At 38.6% G+C, this 24,907-nt stretch overlaps 1 protein-coding gene across 11 annotated transcripts in view; it reads left to right on the forward strand.

Moving 5' to 3' along the window:
- RAPGEF1 (Rap guanine nucleotide exchange factor 1) overlaps nt 1-24,907 on the forward strand; it is a 165,927-nt gene that overhangs the window by 62,880 nt on the left and 78,140 nt on the right. For 7 of the 11 annotated variants that reach the window (XM_037798648.1, XM_037798649.1, XM_037798650.1 and 4 more), the window contains exons 2-3: nt 14,730-14,869; nt 15,450-15,563. In XM_037798648.1, coding sequence (XP_037654576.1) covers nt 14,730-14,869; nt 15,450-15,563 — 254 coding nt within the window. The remainder of the gene's footprint in view (nt 1-14,729; nt 14,870-15,449; nt 15,564-24,907) is intronic. The other 4 variants (XM_037798652.1, XM_037798653.1, XM_037798658.1 and 1 more) reach the window with 1 other exon arrangement.

Genomic DNA, 24,907 nt, shown 5'->3' on the forward strand with positions numbered 1-24,907 from the left:
GCAAAACTGAAAATGAAGGCGTAGACTCTTGCAACAGCCTTGAATCTCTGGGAATACCTGGGAGGTTTGAATATTAAAGCTGTCCTGCTTCCCTAACCACCCAGACACACATTCAGGGCAGACGGCTCCAACAACACACCCAGATTGTGTTCACCAACTGAACCCCACAAGAATCATTTCCCCACACACCACAAAGTTGGGGAGAACTGACTTGAGGGGTATAGGTGACTCACAGATGCCATCTGCTGGTTAGTTAGAGAACGTGTATGCCACCAACTTGTATTTCTGAAAAATTAGATTGGTATTTTTTTTTTACAACTTGAAAGAACCCTATCAAGCAAAGCAAATGCCGAAAGGCCAAAAACAACAGAAAATCTTAATGCATATGATAAAACCAGACGATATGGAGAACCCAATCCCAAACACCCAAATCAAAATACCAGAAGAAACACAGTACTTGGCACAATTAATCAAAGAACTACAATCGAGGAACAAAAACATGGCAAAGGATATAAAGGACATGAAAAAAACCATGGCACAGGATATAAGGGACATAAAGACCCTAGAAGAGCATAAAGAAGACATTGTAAGAGTAAATAAAAAAAGACGATCTTATGGAAATAAAAGAAACTGTTGGCCAAATTAAAAAGACTCTGGATACTCATAATACAAGATTAGAGGAAGCTGAACAATGACTCAGTGTCCTAGAAGTCCACAGAACAGAAAATAAAAGAACAAAAGAAAGAATGGAGAAAAAAATTAAAAAAATCGAAATGGATCTCAGGGATACGATAGGTAAAATAAAACGTCCAAATTTAAGACTCATTGGTGTCCCAGAAGGGGAAGAGAAGGGTAAAGGTCTAGAAAGCATATTCAAAGAAATTGTTGGGGAAAACTTCCCCAACCTTCTACACAATATAAATACACAAAGCATAAATGCCCAGCAAACTCCAAATAGAATAAATCCAAATAAACCCACTCCAAGACATATTCTGATCAGACTCTCAAATACTGAAGAGAAGGAGCAAGTTCTGAAAGCATCAAGAGAAAAGCAATTCACCACATACAAAGGAAACAACATAAGACTAAGTTGTGACTACTCAGTGGCCACTATGGAGGCGAGAAGGCAGTGGCATGACATATTTAAAATTCTGAGAGAGAAAAATTTCCAACCAAGAATACTTTATCCAGCAAAACTCTCCTTCAGATTTGAGGGAGAGCTTAAATTTTTCACAAACAAATGCTGAGAGAGTTTGCCAGTAAAAGACCTTCCCTACTTCAGATACTAAAGGGAGCCCTACCGACAGAGAAACAAAGAAAGGAGAGATAGATATAGAGAATTTTAACAGACATTTATAGAACCTTGCATCCCAAATCACCAGGACACTGATTTTTCTCTAGTGATCACGGATCTTTCTCTAGAAGGGACCATAAGCTGGGACATAAAACAAGCCTCACGAAATTTAAAAAAAAATTGAATATACTCAAAGCACATTCTCCAACCACAGTGGAATACAAATAGAAGTCAATAATTTTTGAACTGTAACTCCACTATTTACTTCCTACATGATATAAAATACACAAACTCTAATGACAAATCAGTGGTTTTGAACTCAATGTAAAATATGTAATTTTTGACAAGAACTATATGAAGGTGGGGGAATGGAGGAGTATAGGAACATAGTTTATGTGTCCTATTGAAGTTAAGTTGGTATCAAAGAAAAACAAGATTATTATGGATTAAAGAGGTTAATTTTAAGCCCCACAGTAAACACAAAGAAATTATCAGAACACGACCATAGAGAGGAAAAGTAGAGTATGGGTTAAGGGAAATGGGGGAAGGGGCAATGGGGAATTAAGAAATGAGTGTAGGGTTGCTGTTTGAGGTGAAGGGAAATTTCTAGTAATGGATGGTGGGAAGGAGATAGCATTAGAACATTCTAAATGTGATTAATCCCACTAATGGAATGCTAGGGAGGGGGTGGAATGGAAAGATTTAGGCTGTGTATATATGTTTCCGCAATTAAGAAAAAAAAAAAAAAGACAGTCTAAATAGATGACAATTGAATGCCAAGGATGACCCTGGATGGGATCTGAGGATGGAGGACAGGAGGCTCAAAGGGACACAGTTGAGACATAAGAAAAAAAAAAAAGGGAAATATAGAGTGTAAGCTGTGTATCAATGTTGAATCTCTTGTACTTCTTAGCTGCGTTTAATGGGATTGCATAAACGAATGTTCTTGTTCATGGGAGTTGTATATGTGAATTATAGTGTTTGTTCAAGGATGTGTGCAGCTTGCTCTCATATGTTCAGAAGACAGAGCAATAGATGATGGATGATAGATAGGGAGGGGAAGAAATAGTTGAAGTAAAAACTTCATTAACTGTACTCACATGGAGAAATGCCCACAGTGTATTAAGTTAAAAAAGCAAGTCACATAAAAGTATTTCAGCTTTGCCATATGTGAAGTTATGAGAGATTTTCACTTTCTATGTTATATACTTTTGCAGTGTTTGGATTTTTATAATCACCTTGTTTTACTTTTGTTCCTGAAAAATTTTAAAAGGTATGTTTAGTATTCTCATCAGAACTCTCAGCAGTGGCATAGTAATTATCAACAGACTTCCTGAAGAAATGGGTAATATTAACAGATTTTCATGTCACGAAAACCTTTGGTATTGCAAAACTCCAAATATTGTTTTTCCTCTGTTTTAACATGGAAAGCTCTATGTTAAGTAAGACAGAGGCTCTTTTAATGTGGAAATTGTTGGAAAAAATGAAACACTAGTTTGCTTTAGACTACTGCTTTGGATTATTTTTAGTTTTTGCCTTATTAACTGTTGGCAGAGGCCTGGTGATGTTATCAAATAACGATTATAACTGCTGTTGATTGAACATTTGTTATATATTGGGCCCTTGGCTAAATGCTTTATACACAGGATGCTGCTTAATCCTCAGAAGAACCCTAGGAGGTAGGGCCTGTGGTTATGCTTGTTTTATAGGTGAGGAAACTGAGGCTCAGAGGTGAAAGTTTGTCCAAGTAAGTGGTCCAAACAGACCACCCGACTCCAGAGCACATATGCTTACCTGTTGTCGTCATGACCCACTCAGCCCATCCTCTTTATCTTTATATTACGTTCTGTAAAACTGGACAAGTAAGCAAAGCTTTTTAAAAATCATAAATCCTTATATTCAAAAAAGTTCTTTCTAACATCTGCAAGTCACTTTTTCACCCTAGTTGTCCTTTTTACTCATTTCTGCAATATGGTTTAAGTAAGTGACCACTAAGTCCCTTCCAGTGCTGAAATTTTGAGCCCAGTATACTGTAAGAGAAATTAACAAACATGAAATTTCTTAAGATTGGCTGCAGTAATTTTGGAACTGACTTCAAGTGTTTTCTACTGTGACCTTGACTTTGTGGTCTCTTGCATAGTTGATGTGTAGAGACTCCCCCATTCTCTGTGAAATTCAGCCCTGACAGAAACCACTGCTAAGTTGGGATCCCAGCTGCTGCTACAAGCGACATTTGAAAGAAGGCCAGTTGATACCTACATTTGTCAGCAACAGGCAGGGATCATTGTTAGGCTTGGCTGTGGGGCAGGTTGAAAATTCAAGAATGAAATATTGGCACCTGACAGATTACTTTGAAAGAAATTTGTTTAACTTTGGTGTGTTTTTTTTTCTGTTTTGTTTTTGTTGAGATAAGTTTCCATGAACAGGCTCTTTCTCCAGTCCATCCCTGTTTCTCTCTGTAGAGGATATTCGTTTGACAGCCAGATGTGTAACCTGTGCTGGTTGCCCAAGAAAGTGCCTACTGTTAGTAACAACACAGGTCATCAGTACAGAAATTGTTTGTGAGGTGTGTAAGTTACTCTTTCTCTTGAAGAAATGACCGGCAGCTTAGTCATTGGGAATTTCTGGCCTTTCATGGTGTAAATGCCATACTGAGCAATAATAGCTTGGCTTTGTTTTCTTTCTTAAGCTATCAGTGACCTTTGAAATTGTTCTCACAGATTTGACACGTCATGGTAAGGTACACCAGCTTACAGGAGGGATATTCAGATTTTCGCTTCCTTTTATTAGGCATGACAGTAGAAGAAATGTACAAGTCTGGCAATCCCGGGTGCTAGTAAGGATGTGGAGCAACTGGAGCTCTCTTACATTACCAGTGGGACTGTAAAATGGCGCAGCCACTTGGGAGAATGATTTGGCAATATCTGTAAAATTAAATATGGTATATAATCTACAATCCAGCATTTCTACTGCATGTATTCCAGGAGATAGATGTATACAAGAGTGTTCATAGCAGTATTGTTTGTAAAAACCAAAAACCTGGAAATAACCCAGTATCCACTGACAGGAGAGTGGATAAATAAAACTGGTATTATGGAATATATGAAATTCCACATCACAAAAAACAAAAGCACCAGTATACACATTGGCATGGTTAAATGCCAGACCTACTATTGAATTATTAAGACAAGAGTGTGAGAATATTTTCAATACACTACCATTTATTTAATGTTTATAAGCATAAATTAAGCTGTGCATACATGTGAGTGTGTTTGTGTAAACTGTAACAAAAAATAAGGGATGATACCCTTAATGTATAATCTGATTGGTCTCTGTAACATTGGGTTTCTGTGTTACACATGAAACTCAGAGCTAGGGCTCGGCAGATACGAGTATCAGTATTAACACATACAGCAACTGTTTAAAAAAAAAAAAAGAAGAAGAAGCTTAAATAGAGCCCAGACTTCAATTAGAGATATGAATAAAGCAGATCTGGTTAAGACTAGAGCAAATCGGACCAAAGGGTAAAGGTTGAAACTGACTCTGTTCAAATTTCAACTTCATGTGAGACTAAGGGAAGAGATGTTTATTTGGTGTAGGTTCTATATTTTCTAAACAATATAACTTCTACCAGTCAGTTTGTTCAAACACAGCAATTACATGGAACTTTGAATAGGAAGTGAACTATTATGGTAGGTCTGTATAGATTAGAATGAAAGAGCAACACATCCTAAAGTAATTTGGGTGGAGAATAAAAATATATATTCAAGCCCCCCCTGAAGAGCTAGGGGAGATGCAGAGGTGTTGGACTTCCTCACCTGAATTGTTGCTGATGTTCTCACAAACATTGAGGACTGATGGCTTGATGTGCTGAGCCCTCTGTCTTGGGGCTGGCCCCTATGAAGCTTGTTGCCGCAAGGAGAGGCTAAACCTGCTTATAATTGTGCGTAAGAGTCTCCCCCTGAGTGCCTCTTTGTTGCTCAGATGTGGCCCTCTCTCTCTAACTAAGCCACCTTGGTGGGTGATCTTGCTGCCCTCCCCCCTATGTGGGAACTGACTCCCAGGGGTGCAAATCTCCCTGGCAACCCAGGATATGACTCCTGGGGATGAATCTGTACCCAGCATCATGGGATTGAGAACATCTTCTTGACCAAAAGGGGGATGCGAAATGAAACGAAATAAAGCTTCAGTGGCTGACAGATTTCAAATGGAGTTGAGAGGTCACTCTGGTGGACATTCTTAAGCACTGTATAGAAAACACTTTTTAGGTTTTAATATATTGGAATAACTAGAAGTAAATACCTGAAACTACCAAACTTCAGCCCAGTAGCCTTGACTCTTGAAGACGATAGTATAACAATGTAGCTTATAAGGGGTGACAGTGTGATTGTGAAAACCCTGTGGATCGCACTCCCTGTATCCAGTGTATGGATGGATCAGTAGAAAAATGGGGACAAAACCTAAATGAAAAATAGGGTAGGATGGGAGGGGGTGATCTGGGTGTTCTTTTTTATTTATTTATTTATTTTATTCTGATTCTGATTCTTTCTGGTCTAAGGAAAATGTTCAAAAATAGATTGGGGTGATGAATGCATAACTATAGGATGGTACTGTGGACAGTTGATTGTACACCAAGGATGATTGTATGGTATGTGAATGTCTCAATAAAACTCAATTAAAAAAAAAAAAACTGTTATGAGAGACAAAGTTGGTCACTATATACTGATAAAGGGCTCAATTGAACAAGAAGACATAAGAATTATAAATATGAATGTACCTAATAGCAGAGCCCACAAATATATGAAGCAAATATTGACATATTTGAAGGGAGAAATAGTTCTACACTACAAGTAGGAGACTTCAATACATCACTTGCAATAATGGATCTAGGAAAATGCAAATCAAAACTACAGTGAGACATTATTTCATACCCACTAGAATGGCTACTATTAAAAAACAAAAAATAACAAGTGTTGGAGAGGAGGAAGAGACAGGATCATCCATTCATTGCTAATGGGAATGTAAAATGGTACAGCCACTGTGGAAGACAGTTTGGTGGTTCCTCAGAAGGTTACCATATGACCTGGCAACCCCACTTCTAGGTAAATACCCAAAAGCTCTGAAAGCAGGGACTCAGAACAGATATTTTTTTACCGATGTTCATGGTGACATTATTCACAATTGCCAAAAGATGAAAGCAAACTGGGTCCAACAATAGATGAATGAATAAACAAAATTGGTACATATATAAATGGAAAATTATTCAGCCCTAAAGAGGAATGAAGTTCTGGTCCATGTGACAACATGAATGAACCTTGAAGACATTGTGTTGAGTGAAATAAACCAGACCCAAAAGGGCAAATATTGTACGAACTCACTGATATGAAATAACTAGAATAAGCAAGTTGATAGAGTCAGAACCTAGAATAGAATTACCAGAAGCTGGGATGGAGATAGAGAATAGGGAGTTAATGCATAATTGGTACAGAGTTTCTGTTTGGGGCAATGGAAAAGTTTTGGTAATGGATGGTAGTGATGGTGGCGCGACATTGTGAATATAATAATTGGCACTTCCCAATTGCATGTTTGAATGTGATTGAAAGTGGAAATTTTGGGTTGTGTATATGTTACTAGAATGAAATTTTTAAAGAAACCATAGGACTGTCCATCACGAACAGTGAACCTTGATACAAGCTATGGACTGTGATTAATTGTACAATTGTAGTGACGTTTCATCTGTTCTCAGCAGGGGTACCACACTGGTGCAAAGTGTTGGTGAGGGGGAGGACTGTGTGTGTGTGGGGGTAGTAGATGGGGGCTCTGTATTTTCTGCATGGATTTTCTGTAAACCTGCAACATCTCTATTAAAATTTTTAAATAAAAATCTTTCTTCCAACTTCAAAAGAAAAAAAAAGGGATAATAAACATAAAAAACAAAATAGTGGTTATCCATTATTCGGAAAGAGAAAAGTGATTACAAAGGAGCACTGGATGTCATCAATGGAATTGATAATGTTCTAGTTACAGAACTACCCTGTCCCATATGGTAGCCACCAGCCACATGTGGTTGTTTAAACTAATTAAAGTTAAATGAAAATTCAGTACTTCAGTCATGTTAGCCATATTTCAAGTGTCAGTAGCTACAACTGGCTATTGTGCTGGACACTGAAGATACAAAATGTTTCCATCATCACAGAGAGTTCTGCTTGGCAGAGCTGTTCTGTGGGGTTGGTGAATACATGAATTTGATTAATTCTTTGTAGGTTTTATTTTTATATATGCATGATATCTTTCAAAATTTTATTTTAATTTCAATTCTAGAAAGTCTCTAAAAACACACATATACAAATTCTGAAGTACAGCTTTTCCTGTGTGTGAAAAGTCAGGGGATACCAAGGGATTGGTCAGTTAAAGGTATCTAAGATTTGGTCAGTGGTATGGGAGCATCTCTTTGGCGTTACATTTTACCACAGATGATTGATATGTGTGAGGAACATAAGGAGAGAGGGAAAGGGCAATCTGTGTGTGTCTGGAGCTGTTGGCAAGATGATCCTAACAGCGTTTGTATGAGTGCATCTGTTACTTACTTCCACCCTGACACCATTGGTCATTATATTGCTTCATCAGCACTATGCGTCAGTGGCATGACCTCATGAGTAACCTGAAACCTGTGCTACTAATCCATTATTTCACAGAAAAGGTTGCGAACAGCCTCCAGGTCAAAATCTGTCCTACTTAGTACTGTTCTAGATTTCCAAATTTGAGGAGGTGGGTTGTCATTGCAAAAGAACCTTCTTTCTCCAACTGATTTGCTGTGGCTTATGCTAGAGCTGACTGTTACAAGGCTATTAAATACTCTGAGGAGAGATTTATTGGTAGGCATAGCTCTGCCTTTAAATGCTTATGTGGTTTCCAGACATAGGGGACTGGTGGTTTGATGGGTTGAGCCCTCTACCACAGGTTTTACCCTTGGGAAGACGGTTGCTGCAAAGGAGAGGCTAGGCCTCCCTATGGTTGTGCCTAAGAGCCTCCTCCCGAATGCCTCTTTGTTGCTCAGATGTGGCCCTGTCTCTCTAGCTAAGCCAACTTGAAAGGTGAAATCACTGCCCTCCCCCCTACGTGGGATCAGACACCCAGGGGAGTGAATCTCCCTGGCAACGTAGAATATGACTCCCGGGGAGGAATGTAGACCTGGCATCGTGGGACGGAGAACATCTTCTTGACCAAAAGGGGAATGTGAAAGGAAATGAAATAAGCTTCAGTGGCAGAGAGATTCCAAAACGAGCCGAGAGGTCACTCTGGAGGGCACTCTTACGCACACTTTAGACAACCCTTTTTAGGTTCTAAAGAATTGGGGTAGCTGGTGGTGGAGACCTGAAACTATCAAACTACAACCCAGAACCCATGAATCTCGAAGACAGTTGTATAAAAATGTAGCTTATGAGGGGTGACAAGGGGATTGGGAAAGCCATAAGGACCACACTCCAGTTTGTCTAGTTTATGGATGGATGAGTAGAAAAATAGGAGAAGGAAACAAACAGACAAAGGTACCCAGTGTTCTTTTTTACTTCAATTGCTCTTTTTCACTCTAATTATTATTCTTGTTATTCTTGTGTGTGTGCTAATGAAGGCATCAGGGATTGATTTGGGTGATTAATGTACAACTATGTAATGGTACTGTGAACAATTGAAAGTACGATTTGTTTTGTATGACTGTGTGGTATATGAATATATCTCAATAAAATGAAGATTAAAAAAAAAAAATGCTTATGTGGTTTCCCAGCTGCGCCCCAAGATAAACTAGAATCACAGGCTAAGACTGGCAGAGTAGAGGTAGACACGGAGTGCAGTAATACACCTCATGGGCTCTGTTTGCTCACAGACTGTGGTGCCTTTAGTCAGCCCCTAGGTCATGACGAAGGCCAGCCTTACACTTGCACGAACCTGAGGGTGAGTGCCTCTTTTTTGCACCCTTGGCCCCTTATTTACCTTACTCTAGTTCTGCCCTAGTCATGGTCATGGAGTTGTGAATCTGTCCAGCCCCTCAGCCCCATGCCTCCTTGTACAGTGACTCACGGCAGCAGCCAGTGGAGAAGACAGAAGTTGGCTCACTGAGCCAATCACTAAAGATCTTTACCACCAAAGCAAACCAAAGAAACTGCATCCTGCCTCCAGCAGACATCCACTCTGTGTCTGCTTTTCTTTCCCTGGTGGAAGTTGTACCACTTTGTAAATTGCTCTAACGTTCTATCTGTCTTGGAACCTGCCGGGTAAGATATGCTTATGTCTTTTAGGGACACTGTGAGTCCAGCCTCAGAAGGAGGCAAATTAAACCAAAGAGGGAAACAGATTAACAGGTTTAAAGCCAGATTAAGACTTCCAGTTAAATTCTAAAGGAAGAGGGTATTTGTTGGGCCCTCAATACTCAGGATAGTGAGTTAAACATTCAGTACTGCAGCATAACCTGATTACAGTCTGTTAACAGTTGGGAAATAAGAACTCAGGGTTTGATCATCCTTGCTATGCATCCAAATCCTATAGTTAGTGTTCTAGTTTGCTAATGCTGCTGGGATGCAAAACACCAGAAATGGATTAGCTTTTATAAAGGGAGGTTATTTGGTTACAAAGTTATCGTTTTAAGGCCATATAGTGTCCAAGGTAACATATCAGCAATTGGGTACCTTCACTGAAGAATGGTCAGTGGTGTCCGGAAAACCTCTGTTAGCTGGGAAGGCACGTGGCTGGAGTCTGCTCCAAAGTTCTGGTTTCAAAAGGATTTTCTCCCAGGCTGTTCCTCTCTAGGCTGCAGTTCCTCAGAAACATCACTCTTAGTTGCTTTTGGGGTGTCTGTCCTCTCTTAGCTTCTCTGGAGCAAGAGTCTGCTTTCGACAGCCATTTTCGAACTGTCTCTCATCTGCAGCTACTCTCTCAGCTTCTGTGCATTCTTCAAAGTGTCCCTGTTGGCTATGGCTCCTCTTCAGAATGTCACTCTCAGCTGCACTGAGTTCCTTCTGTTTGTCAGCTCATTTATATGGCTCCAGTGATTTAATTTAGACCTACCCTGAATGGGTGGGGTAACACCTCCATGGAAATTATCTCATCAGAGTTATCATCTACAGTTGGGTGGGTCACACCTCCATGGAAACACTCAAAGGATTCCAATCTAATCAGCACTAAAATGTCTGCCCCACAAGATTGCATCAAAGAATATGGCTTTTTCTGGGGGACATAATACATTCAAACCGGCACAGTTAGTTAAATTAGCTACCCTGTATTGAGCATGGACCATGTGCCCGGTGCTTTGATAAGAACCTTATTGCACTCTCCATGTGCAGCATCTCATTTAATCTACATCACATCAGCCATCTCAAGACGTATAATGTTGCAGCCCTGTCTTCCAGGCAAAGAAACTTAAGAATTAGAGTGGTGATCTTGAGTATTTTAATCCAAGCAGTCTGACTCTAGCTTCACCCTTTTGTCCACCTCATGAAAGAGTAGACTGTTTTTGCATTATTTTGAAGCATAAAGAAGGAAGTATAAGCTGTATTTGAGACCCACCCTTTTGAGTGGAGAAGGTGAGGAGGCAGGATAGAAGGGAGCTGGAGAAATCACACCATTCCAGTTTATCTGCTTTGAATCCCAGCAGATGACCTTGGTTTTATAGGGTTTGTGCTAAGAGCCTCTCCTGACCCCTTTGATCTGTTCCAGGTGAGGGAGAGAATGTACCAGTTTCCTATGGCTTTGTGTCCAAACTGGGGACTGAGAAGAGCAAACAGCTGAGAAGCAGGGCTTTTCTCTTTGGTCCAAAGTTCAGTGGGCAGCTCCTAATAACTTGCAGAGGCCCCTATGGGCCTCAATTCCTATAATTGAACTTTGACACTATTAAGCCACCTGTGACAAAAGCAGACGCAGTGACAGACCTGAAGTATGAGGTGCTTTGGTATTTATTTGGAGGGATTTTTTTAGTACTAAAGTGCTAGAAATATCGAAAAGGGGGAGTGTCTTTTATTTTTAAAACTACAGATATGTTTACATTGCATAGGATAGCATTTTGTTCCCTAGTTTTCAACCAGTTTCATCTATTTTCTGTGAATTTCTGATGTTACCAAAATAAACTTTTTTCCTTGGGATAATTTTTGCTCAGTTGATTTGTTCACTCCTTGAATGACTGTCTACTGAGTATCTTCTAAGGGCCAGATACTATTGTCAGCTGTAAGGTTACAGGTATAAATGGGACACGTATGGTCCTCAGGGAGCTTACATTCTTGTGAGGGAGACAAAACACATAAATCAATCAATTAATAAGATGGTTTCAGATACCAGAAAGTGCTGTGATAAATATTGAGATGAAGGAATGCCAGCCCAGTGGGTTGACTTTGATTTGTTTTTTAAACAGATTTATCATACAGATTTAAAGTGTATGACTCAGTGGTTTTTAGTATACTCACAGATATGTGCAACCATTATTACATTCTAATTTTAGAACAATTTTGTCCTTCTCCAAAAGAAATCACATAGCCTTTATCCATCACTCCTCAACTCGCCTCTCCCCAGTCCTAGGCAACCACTAAATCTACTTTCTGTCTCTATGGATTTGCCTATTTTGGACATTTCATAAAAGTGGAATCATATGAAATGTGGTTTTTTTGTGACTGGCTTCTTTCACTTAGCATGTTTTCAAGGTTCATTCATGTTGTAGCATGTATCAGTACTTCATCCCTTTTTACAGCTGAATAATATTCCATTAAATGAATATACATTTAATGTATACATTTACCAGTTGATGGACCTTTGGGTTGTTTCCACTTTGGGGCTATTAAGAATAATGCTGTGTGACATCTGTGTAGAAGACGTGTGAATATACCCTTTCATTTCTCTTGGGTGTATGCCTCAGAGAGGAATTGTTGGGTCATATGGTAACTCTGTTTACTCTTGTGAGTAACTACCAGACTACTTTTTGTTTTATTAGGGAAATTGTGAGTTTACAGGACAATAATGCATAAAATATAGGTTCCCATATACTACCCTACTATTAACACCTTGCATTGGTGTGGTACAATTGTTACAATTGATGAAAGTATATTTTTATATTTGTACTATTAATTGTAGGTCATGGTTTAGCTTAGGGTTCCCTGTATTGTGCACTATAGATTTTTTTTTAATTTATTCTAGTAACATACATACAACCTAACCACATTCAAATATATAATTCAGTGCTGTTAATTATGTTCACAACATTGTGCTACCATCACCACCATCCATTACCAAAACTTTTCCATCTTCCCAAATAGAAACTCCATACAGTTTAAGCCTTCCCTGGATACTGTAAGCGTGTTCTACTGGACTCCGAAATTTCAAAATAATTGATTCAGACAGTTCCTGCCTGTTTATTAGATGTTCTGGAGGAGGGACTAATCCCTTAAGCTTCCTACTCCATGATTTTCCCACAATCCTCCTCCAACTTCCATAGTATTTTCCTAAGGGGCTGCATCATTTTACATTTCTGCCAGCATAAGGGTTCCAATTTCTCTATATCCTTACCAACACTCATTATTGTCAGTCTTTTTGATTATAGCCATCCTAGTGGGTGTGGTTTTGATTTGCATTTCCCTAATAAGTAGTGATGTTCAGTATCTTTTTATCTGTTTTTTGGCCATGTTGTGTATCTTCTTTGGAGAAATGTCTATATAAATTCTTTGACCATTTTTAATTGGGTTGTCTTTTTATTATTGAGTTCGAAGAGTTCTTTATGTATTCTGGATATAAGTCCCTTATCATATATGTGATTTGCAGGTATTTTCTCCCATTCTATGGGTTATCTTTTCACTTTCTTGATGGCATCAGTTGTAGTACAAATGTTGAATATTTTGATGAAGTATAATTTATCTTTTAATTCTTTTGTCACTTGTGTCATATCTGAAAACTTATTGCCAGATCCAAGGTCATGAAATTTTACCCATATATTTTCCAGTAATGGTTTTAGTTCTTATAATTATATCTATGATCCCGTTTGAGTTAATTCTGTATGTAGTATGAGATACGGGTACAGCTTCATTCTTTTGCTTATGGCTATCCAGTTGCCCCAGCACTTTTTGTTAAAAAGATTATTCTTTCCCCATTGAATGGTCTTGGCATTCTTGTCAAAAATCAGCTGGCTATAGACACATAGGTTTGGTTTCGGACTCGCAATTCTATTTCATTCATGTATATGTCTGTACTTACGCCAATACCACACTGTCTTGACTACTGTAACTATGTAGTAAGCTTTGAAGTTAGCAAGTGTGAATCTTCCAGTTTAGTTCTTTTTGCAAGATTCTTTTGACTCTTCTGAGCCACTTTTATTTCCTTATGACTTTTAGGATCAGCTTGTCAATTTCTACAAAAAAAAGCAAGTGGGATTTTGAGATATTGCATTGAATCCATAGATCACTTTGGGAGCTAATGCCATTGTAAGAATTTTAAGTTTTCCACTCCATGAACATGATATGCCTTTCTGTTTATTAAAATCATCATTAATTTCTTTCAACAATGTTTCATAGGTTTTAATGTACAACTCTTGCATTTCTGTTGTTATCATATTTGTTTTGATGATATTACAGATGGAATTAAAAAAATTTGTTTTAGAATGTTCACTGCTTATGTCAAGACATACAGTTTTTGTATATTGATCAAAAATCTTGTAACCTTGCTGAATTTGTTTATTAGTTCTAATAGTTTTTTAGTGGATTGCTTGGCATCTTTCACCTTTTCGTCTACAAATACGGCTCGTTTAACTTCCTCCTTTTCAATGTGGATGCTTTCTTTTCTTTTTCTTGCTGTACTACCTTGACTAGACCCTCCAGTACAATGTTGAATAGAAGTGGCGAGGGTGGACATACTTGCCCTGTTCTTGTTCTTAAGAAGAAATCATTCAGTCTTTCCCCATGGCCCAGTGGGTTTTGAACACCTTAGTTCTACTTCAGTCTCTGCTGCAAATTCTGGGACCTTGCCATTGTTACCTGTTTTAGTTCCCTCAACTGAAAAATTAGGAAGCTGATTCATGAGGGCCTTCCTTTCCAGTTCTTATAGCCTATGCTTCTGTGATTCTACTTCAGTGTTCTTTCCTCTTAGCCAGTTCCTTTGAATGTTTGATGATGTTGATCATCGTACAAACTTTATAAGGATACTTGGAAATATTTGCAGGTTCTTTTCCATGCCCATTTTGACTGCCTTCAACTTCCACCATTCTGAACAACCTAACCTAGAAGGAAATTACAAAAATTGAGATATGCAAGCAGAAATGTTTTAATGGGTCCATGTTTCCTTTCCTTTGAAACTCTGAATAACCAGTGGAAAAAAATTGCTTTGGGAAGATTGCTCTTTTCCACAAAAGGTCAGTGAACCACAACTTCTTCCCACTCCACTCTCTAACAATGAGTTCCCTCTTTATTTTCAGACTCTCAGCGTTCTCATCTCTCCTCCTTCACCATGAAGCTGATGGACAAATTCCACTCACCCAAAATCAAGAGAACACCATCAAAGAAGGGAAAACCAGCTGAGGTGTCTGTGAAAATTCCAGAGAAGCCCGTGAACAAAGTAAGCTGACTCTCTAGTTGTTTCTCCTGGCCTTTGCTTGCTTCCAGCAATATGAGTTTGTGCTCTTTTAAAGTTCATTCCCTGGGAATTGATCTTTCAGTACATATCACCTATTCCATAGCTTTCCATGGTTCTGGGCAGGGCCTTCTGTGTCCTCATGAAATATGAACCTTTAGGGTGGTGAGTGTTTGTCATGTTAATCACAGTCAAGCTCATTTGGCTAGAACAATTCTCATTTTCCAGATGTGTCATCCTCTGGGCATTTAAAACAGCTCAGCACATCATGTTCACACCCCAGGATGCTGCCTCCCTGCCTCAGAGATTCCCACATTGCCCTGATGCACACACATACAGAGAAATTTTTGATGTCCAGATCATCCATCATTTGGCTTTATGTCTCATGCTCTTAAATATGCAAAACCCTTGAAACCCAGCCAAAGATGTCCTCAAACACTAATAACCTCAGCAGGGTGAGTCAAGCCAGATATGTTGGGACAGCTGTTGATTTTCATCAACCCCTCCCGTCAGCCTAAAACGGCCATTTCAAGCTCTGTAGGAATCCAGGTTTCCTCTTTTCCAGGAGGCAACAGACAGATTTCTACCAGAGAGCTACCCTATCCCCTTGGATCTGGAGCAGCAGGCAGTAGAATTTATGTCCACCAGTGCTGTGGCTTCCAGGTCTCAAAGGCAGAAGGTCAGTGTGACATTAAGAACAATTGGGTTTGCCTTGCCTTCTACTGCAGAATCCTGGTCCCATGTTTTGGGGGATGGAAACAATCTATTGCAATATTTTTATGAAGTGATTCTCTGTTGTGTTCAATTGGGTGGTGACTGTGGGATCTTGTTTGTTCAGAAACAGACCAAGTGGCCTTGGGTAAAACTGAGAGTTTCTCCAAGCCCCCATGGTCTTTGGAATAAGCACAGTACTCCATGATGAAAGCTTGGGGATCCTTTCTAGGGTTGGTTTGGGTGTGCTGTTCGGGTCCAATGGGTTTGAGGGAGAAGTGGGTGAGTCTCAGTTCTCAAGACCAGCTGTTGTTTCCTTGAATTGCTAAGATGATCTGAATAGTTTAGAAGGGGAAATGTTTCTAAAGTTAAAGTGCTCCTCTAGACATCTAGCAAGATTCATGGAGCATAGTGAGATTGCCACATAAGCAAGTGCATTCTGAGCTGGAACAAATACATTTTGTGTCACTAGCATTTATTAAGCCTTTTCTTAACCCCATGCTAAGTGCTTTATATGTATGTTACCTAATCTTTATATGTATGTTACTTAACCACCCTGGGAGTTAGAAACTTATTTTGCAGAAAAGGAAACTGAGGCTTTAGGGATATTTGGCCAAAGTCACACAGCAAAAAGGTGGTGAGGCCAAGATTTGAACATAGGTCACCTGACATCAAAGTCTGAACTCTCAGTGATGCTTTATCTCTCCTTTGTAAGTGCCATAGTTTACTTTTGAATATCTTACAGACCTAGATATTAATACCAATTCATAACTATACAAAAAATAAATTTAGTGATAAAATATAGAAACAAGCCTTGTACACAAATAGGTCCTTCATCCTCTAATGATTATCCAAAGCATAATTCATAATAAAACTATTGTCATAGCCATCAATTTAATGCAGCTGGTAAACACTGCCCTGTTATATCAACACATAATTCTTGAATTTGGCAGTGCATTTATTTTTGTTTTCTTATGTTAACCAACACAATACCTTAAAACTCTAGTTTAGAATAGAGGAAATAAAGATTTTAGTTCCAAAAGTCTTATGTTGAATAATAGTTTTGCCCCATCCGTTAGCAAAAGAGGCTGCAGAGCAAGAGTGAAATATTCAGTGTTTGCCAGATTGATCTAAATTCCAGATTGAAGAAGAGGAAGATTTGGTCTGTGCCACAATTATTTTTTATTACAATCTGTTTAGCATCCTCTTGGAGATGAGTTCTATATGAAACTCCAAAAAGAGTGTAAGTTGTTGTGTAACACTAGTCTAAGCAGTCCAGATAAAAATGATTTACTAGTGACTGTCCTGCTACTTAACTCTGATATGAAACTGGTTCAGCCACTCAATTCTTGGATTTTTTTTTCCCCTTTCTTCGTTACCTCAAGAGAGTTCATGGGGAAAGACTCTATTCCAAAGTAACCTTTGCTTAGTAGGGGTTACTGCAAACTCTGGGGTTACATTTGACAATGTCTGGAGACAATTTTTATTGTCACAACTAGAGGGATGAAGCAGTTGCTACTGGCATCTAGTGGGTAGAGGCCAGGGATACTGGTGAACATACTACAGTACACAGGGCAGCCCCCCACCACAAAGAATTATCCAATCAAAAATGTCAATATTGCTGAGGTTGAGAAACCATGTTCTGTGGCAAAGAGCTGTAGGTGCCGTAAGAATGGTTGAATTACTATGCTTTGCCCAAAATCACCTGCCTGAGACAAAGTTAGTACAGTATAGTTGTTTAGTAGAGGCCCAAAGACAGAACTGGAAATGTTGGGGAGTATGTCTTTCATTTGCTATCATCATTAATTATTTATTCTTTACTAGCAAGTAGGTAGCTCTCATCATTTATGGAGTTTTTGCATATACATTCTCCTTTTTATCCCAGTTTATATACGTGGCTGTCCCTGATTAAATACATGAGAAATTGAAGCTCAGGTAAATAGAAGTTCAGATTCACCTTCAACTACCACTTATTAAGGGTCTGCTCTTGGCCCAGGCCCTGTCCTGGGCGATTTTACAAATTTGTCATAATTAATCCTCACTCTATAACCTTGTGGGAAAGTTTGTTTTATTCCCGATATATAGAGAGATTTGGCTCTGGCCCATGTTTTTGTAATCAAAATTTCTGTTTTTACCAGAGTGTTTTCTAGGCTGGTTCCACTTAGGTATGTTCCATCTTCTTACTTGAATTTGAAAATTCTATGTATTCTGTGATGAATTTATAAGTTCTTCTGCAATTTTTTAAAAAGATTTGCGGTATACTGTGTAGACTATTAAAGTAGTAGAGAAAAAGAGCTACAGACTGGGTGTCAAAGGACCACAGTTCCGCTATAGTACTATGATTAGCACTGTTCAGAAATACTCAGGGTAGTCTGGGAGGTTTGAGCTCTCCATCTCTGAGAGCACTTAGACAGAGGTTGAATCCTAGGGCTGTTGTTGAGTGGATTCATGAAAGGGTTTCCTTTTCAACTGTCAAGATCTTAAAGTGAAACACAACCAGGGAAATGCTACTGTAGGAGAGCCTAGTTGCTTGGGTGGTGCTGTGATGCGTATTAAACAGGTCTTCTGACTAGGCCTCACTGTTTTGGTCCAATGGAAAGGAATAATGTTAAAAAGATATTGTGATTCAAGTTTTTTATTATAATGATTTTTATTGACTTCCTCCCAGGCTTAGCCCAAATTTGTGTGGTTCATATACTGTCTTACAGTGTTGTGAATAAGACTTGAGTTACTGAGGAGAGGAGAGGCATTAGAGATGCAGATGGTGACTAGTAAGTGAAGGCTCAGTTTGAGAGCCTCTCTGATGCTGCTGTGCTAGGAAGGAGGGAAGTATCTGAAGACTTAGGACCAGTTTTTCCCTCCCTCCTTCTTTCTCAGCAAGTCTGTCTTATGTCATGTAATATAGCAGCCAAGCAGCATCTCTCTCATGAAATGAGTACACCACCAGGAGACAGGAAACCTTATTTTAAGATTTCTGTCCATGTATACCATCCAGGCCTCATTTTACTCATTTATAAAGTATACCAGGTGATCTCTAATAAATTTCTTTACTTCTTACAGTACACTTTGTATAAATCTTTTTTTTTCCTTCCCCATTTCCCCAGGCTCTGCAATCAAACAAAGTTCAGATTGCACCTCCATCACTTATATCTGTGTGACCTTAGGTGAATTACTTTGCCCCTACTCCCTGCATGCCTCAGTTTCCTCATCTGTAAAATAAAGTGGTGATAATAGTATCCACTTCATGAGGTGGTTGTAACCCTTAAATGAAATAATGCATGTAAAATACTTAGCTGTGATCTGGCCTCTTTCTTTCCCCTTCTGTTTCTGATTTTTATTTCCTTTTTTCTCTTCCTCTGCTTTATTAGTAGCAGATATATATCTCATATTGGTATAGTGTCTGTTAAATTTTACAAAATATTTCTACATATACTCTCATTCAGTCCCACATTAACTAACCTCTTTAGATACACCTGGCGGATATTCTTCTCTCCATTTTTTTTTTTTAATCATCATTTTATTGAGATATATTCACATACCACGCAGTCATACAAAACAAATCGTACTTTCGATTGTTTACAGTACCATTACATAGTGGTACATTCATCACCTAAATCAATCCCTGACACCTTCATTAGCACACACACAAAAATAACAAGAATAATAATTAGAGTGAAAAAGAGCAATTGAAGTAAAAAAGAACACTGGGTACCTTTGTCTTTGTTTCCTTCCCCTATTTTTCTACTCATCCATCCATAAACTAGACAAAGTGGAGTGTGGTCCTTATGGCTTTCCCAATCCCCTTGTCACCCCTCATAAGCTACATTTTTATACAACTGTGTTCGAGATTCATGGGTTCTGGGTTGTAGTTTGATAGTTTCAGGTATCCACCACCAGCTACCCCAATTCTTTAGAACCTAAAAAGGGTTGTCTAAAGTGTGTGTAAGAGTGCCCACCAGAGTGACCTCTCGGCTCGTTTTGGAGTCTCTCTGCCACTGAAGCTTATTTCATTTCCTTTCACATCCCCCTTTTGGTCAAGAAGATGTTCTCCGTCCCACGATGCCGGGTCTACATTCCTCCCCGGGAGTCATATTCTACGTTGCCAGGGAGATTCACTCCCCTGGGTGTCTGATCCCACGTAGGGGTGAGGGCAGTGATTTCACCTTTCAAGTTGGCTTAGCCAGAGAGAGAGGGCCACATCTGAGCAACAAAGAGGCATTCAGGAGGAGACTCTTAGGCACAAATATAGGGAGGCCTAGTCTCTCCTTTGCAGCAACCGTCTTCCCAAGGGTAAAACTTATGGTAGAGGGCTGAACCCATCAAACCACCAGTCCCCTATGTCTGTGGTCATGTTAGCAACCATGGAGGTGGGGTAGGCGAATACCCCTGCATTCTCCACAGGCTCCTCAAGGGAGCACTACATCTTTTTTTTTTCCTTGTTTTTCTTTTTTTTTTAACTTTCCCTTCTTTTTTAAATCAACTGTATGAATAAAAAGTTAAAAAGAAAACAAACATACAATAAAAGAACATTTCAAAGAGACCATAACAAGGGAGTAAGAAAAAGACAACTAACCTAAGATAACTGCTTAACTTCCAACATGTTCCTACTTTACCCCAAGAAAGTTACATAATATAGCAACATTTCTGTGAACTTGTTCCTACTATATCCATCAGAAATTAACAGACCATAGTCATTTCTGGGCATCCCCAGAACGTTAAATAGCTTATCTGTTCTTCTTGGATTATTGTTCCCCCTTCCTTAATTGCTCTCTACTGCTAGTTCCCCTACATTCTACATTATAAACCATTTGTTTTACATTTTTCAAAGTTCACATTAGTGGTAGCATATAATATTTCTCTTTTTGTGCCTGGCTTATTTCGCTCAGCATTATGTCTTCAAGGTTCATCCATGTTGTCATATGTTTCACGAGATCGTTCCTTCTTACTGCCGCGTAGTATTCCATCGTGTGTATATACCACATTTTATTTATCCACTCATCTGTTGAAGGACATTTGGATTGTTTCCATCTCTTGGCAATTGTGAATAATGCTGCTATGAACATTGGTGTGCAGATATCTGTTCGTGTCACTGCTTTCCGATCTTCCGGGTATATACCGAGAAGTGCAATCGCTGGATCGAATGGTAGCTCTATATCTAGTTTTCTAAGGAACTGCCAGACTGACTTCCAGAGTGGCTGAACCATTATAAAGTCCCACCAACAATGAATAAGAGTTCCAATTTCTCCACATCCCCTCCAGCATTTGTAGTTTCCTGTTTGTTTAATGGCAGCCATTCTAACCGGTGTTAGATGGTATCTCATTGTGGTTTTAATTTGCATCTCTCTAATAGCTAGTGAAGCTGAACATTTTTTCATGTGTTTCTTGGCCATTTGTATTTCCTCTTCAGAGAACTGTCTTTTCATATCTTTTGCCCATTTTACAATTGGGCCGACTGTACTATTGTCATTGAGTTGTAGGATTTCTTTATATATGCAAGATATCAGTCTTTTGTCAGATACATGGTTTCCAAAAATTTTTTCCCATTGAGTTGGCTGCCTCTTTACCTTTTTGAGAAATTCCTTTGAGGTGCAGAAACTTCTAAGCTTGAGGAGTTCCCATTTATCTATTTTCTCTTTTGTTGCTTGTGCTTTGGGTGTAAAGTCTAGGAAGTGGCCGCCTAATACAAGGTCTTGAAGATGTTTTCCTACATTATCTTCTAGGAGTTTTATGGTACTTTCTTTTATATTGAGATCTTTGGTCCATTTTGAGTCAATTTTTGTGTAGGGGGTGAGGTAGGGGTCCTCTTTCATTCTTTTGGATATGGATATCCAACTCTCCCAGCCCCATTTGTTGAAAAGACCATTATGGCTCAGTTCAGTGACTTTGGGGGCCTTATCAAAGATCAGTCGGCCATAGATCTGAGGGTCTATCTCTGAATTCTCAATTCGATTCCATTGATCTATATGTCTGTCTTTGTGCCAGTACCATGCTGTTTTGGCAACTGTGGCTTTATAATAAGCTTCAAAGTCAGGGAGTGTAAGTCCTCCCACTTCGTTTTTCTTTTTTAGAGTGTCTTTAGCAATTCGAGGCATCTTCCCTTTCCAAATAAATTTGATAACTAGCTTTTCCAAGTCTGCAAAGTAGGTTGTTGGAATTTTGATTGGGATTGCATTGAATCTGTAGATGAGTTTGGGTAGAATTGACATCTTAATGACATTTAGCCTTCCTATCCATGAACATGGAATATTTTTCCACCTTTTAAGGTCCCCTTCTATTTCTTTTAGTAGAGTTATGTAGTTTTCTTTGTATAGGTCTTTTACATCTTTGGTTAAGTTTATTCCTAGGTACTTGATTTTTTTAGTTGCTATTGAAAATGGTATCTTTTTCTTGAGTGTCTCTTCAGTTTGTTCATTTCTAGCATATAGAAACATTACTGACTTATGTGCATTAATCTTGTATCCCGCTACTTTGCTAAATTTGTTTATTAGCTCTAGTAGCTGTATCGTCGATTTCTCAGGGTTTTCTAGATATAAGATCATATCGTCTGCAAACAATGACAGTTTTACTTCTTCTTTTCCAATTTGGATGCCTTTTATTTCTTTGTCTTGCCGGATTGCCCTGGCTAGCACTTCCAGCACAATGTTGAATAACAGTGGTGACAGCGGGCATCCTTGTCTTGTTCCTGATCTTAGAGGGAAGGCTTTCAGTCTCTCACCATTGAGTACTATGCTGGCTGTGGGTTTTTCATATATGCTCTTTATCATGTTGAGGAAGTTTCCTTCAATTCCTACCTTTTGAAGTGTTTTTATCAAAAATGGATGTTGGATTTTTTCAAATGCTTTTTCAGCATCTATTGAGATGATCAATTGATTTTTCCCTTTCGAGTTTTTAATGTGTTGTAATACATTGATTGTTTTTCTTATGTTGAACCATCCTTGCATGCCTGGAATGAACCCCACTTGGTCATGGTGTATGATTTTTTTAATGTGTCTTTGGATTCGATTTGCAAGTATTTTGTTGAGGATTTTTGCATCTATATTCATTAGGGAGATTGGCCGGTATTTTTCCTTTTTTGTAGCATCTTTGCCTGGTTTTGGTATTAGATTGATGTTAGCTTCATAAAATGAGTTAGGTAGTGTTCCATTTTCTTCAATGTTTTGAAAGAGTTTGAGTAAGACTGGTGTCAGTTCTTTCTGGAAAGTTTGGTAGAATTCCCCTGTGAAGCCATCTGGCCCTGGGCATTTATTTGTGGGAAGATTTTTGATGACTGATTGGATCTCTTTGCCTGTGATGGGTTGATTGAGGTCTTCTGTTTCTTCTCTGGTCAGTCTAGGTTGTTCATATGTTTCCAGGAAATTGTCCATTTCTTCTACATTGTCCAGTTTGTTGCCATACAGTTGTTCATAATATCCTCTTATAATTTTTTTAATTTCTTCAGGATCTGCAGTTATGTCACCTTTTTCATTCATTATTTTGTTTATATGGGTCTTCTCTCTTTTTGATTTTGTCAGTCTAGCTAGGGGCTTGTCAATCTTGTTGATCTTCTCAAAGAACCAACTTTTGGTGATATTTATCCTCTCTATTGTTTTTTTGTTCTCTATGTCATTTATTTCTGCTTTAATCCTTGTTATTTCTTTTCTTCTACTTGGTTTAGGATTGGTTTGCTGTTCATTTTCTAGTTTCTTCAGTTGATCCATTAGTTCTTTGATTTTGGCTCTTTCTTCCTTTTTAATATATGCGTTTAGTGGTATAAATTTCCCCCTTAGCACTGCTTTTGCTGCATCCCATAGGTTTTGGTATGTTGTGTTCTCATTTTCATTCGTCTCAATATATTTAGCAATTTCTCTTGCTATTTCTTCTTTAACCCACTGATTGTTTAGGAGTGTGTTGTTTAACCTCCAGGTATTTGTGAATTTTCTAAGTCTCTGATGGTTATTGACTTCTAATTGTATTCCATTGTGGTCAGAGAATGTGCTTTGAATAATTTCAATCTTTTTAAATTTATTGAGGCTTGTTTTATGTCCCAGCATATGATCTATTCTGGAGAAAGTTCCGTGAGCACTAGAAAAGTATGTGTATCCTGGTGATTTGGGATGTAATGTCCTGTATATGTCTGTTAAATCTAATTCATTTATCAGATTGTTTAGGTTTTCAATTTCCTTATTGGTCTTCTGTCTGGTTGATCTATCTGTAGGAGAGAGTGATGTGTTGAAGTCTCCCACAATTATTGTGGAAACATCAATTGCTTCCTTTAGTTTTGCCAGTGTTTCTCTCATGTATTTTGTGGCACCTTGATTGGGTGCATAGACATTTACGATTGTTATTTCTTCTTGCTGAATTGCCCCTTTTATTAGTATGTAGTGGCCTTCTTTGTCTCTCAAAACATCCCTGCATTTGAAGTCTATTTTATCTGAGATTAATATTGCTACACCTGCTTTCTTTTGGCTGTAGCTTGCATGAAATATTTTTTTCCATCCTTTCACTTTCAGTTTCTTTGTGTCCCTGTGTCTAAGATGAGTCTCTTGTATGCAACATATTGATGGTTCATTTTTTTTGATCCATTCTGCGAATCTATATCTTTTAATTGGGGAGTTTAATCCATTTACATTCAACGTTATAACCGTGAAGGCATTTCTTGAGTTGGCCATCTTATCCTTTGGTTTATGTTTGCCATATTTTTCCCTCTCTCTATTAATATCCTTTATTGTACCCATACCGAATCTCTTTAGTACTGAACCTTTCTCCAAGTCTCTCTGTCCTGTCTTTGTTTCTCTGTCTGTAGGGCTCCCTTGAGTATCTCCAGTAGGGCAGGTCTCTTGTTAGCAGATTCTCTCAGCATTTGTTTGTCTGTGAAAAATTTAAGCTCTCCCTCAAATTTGAAGGAGAGCTTTGCTGGATAAAGTATTCTTGGCTGGAAATTTTTCTCACTCAGAATTTTAAATATATCGTGCCACTGCCTTCTTGCCTCCATGGTGGCTGCTGAGTAGTCACTACTTAGTCTTATGCTGTTTCCTTTGTATGTGGTGAATTGCTTTTCTCTTGCTGCTTTCAGAACTTGCTCCTTCTCTTCTGTGTTTGACAGTGTGATCAGTATATGTCTCGGAGTGGGTTTATTTGGATTTATTCTATTTGGAGTTCGCTGAGCATTTATGATTTGTGTATTTATGTTGTTTAGAAGATTTGGGAAGTTTTCCCCAACAATTTCTTTGAATACTCTTCCTAGACCTTTACCCTTTTCTTCCCCTTCTGGGACACCAATGAGTCTTATATTTGGACGTTTCATATTATCTATCATATCCCTGAGGTCCATTT

This window comes from Choloepus didactylus, chromosome 10, assembly GCF_015220235.1.
Source record: "Choloepus didactylus isolate mChoDid1 chromosome 10, mChoDid1.pri, whole genome shotgun sequence".
In the NCBI taxonomy this organism is placed as follows: domain Eukaryota; kingdom Metazoa; phylum Chordata; class Mammalia; order Pilosa; family Megalonychidae; genus Choloepus; species Choloepus didactylus.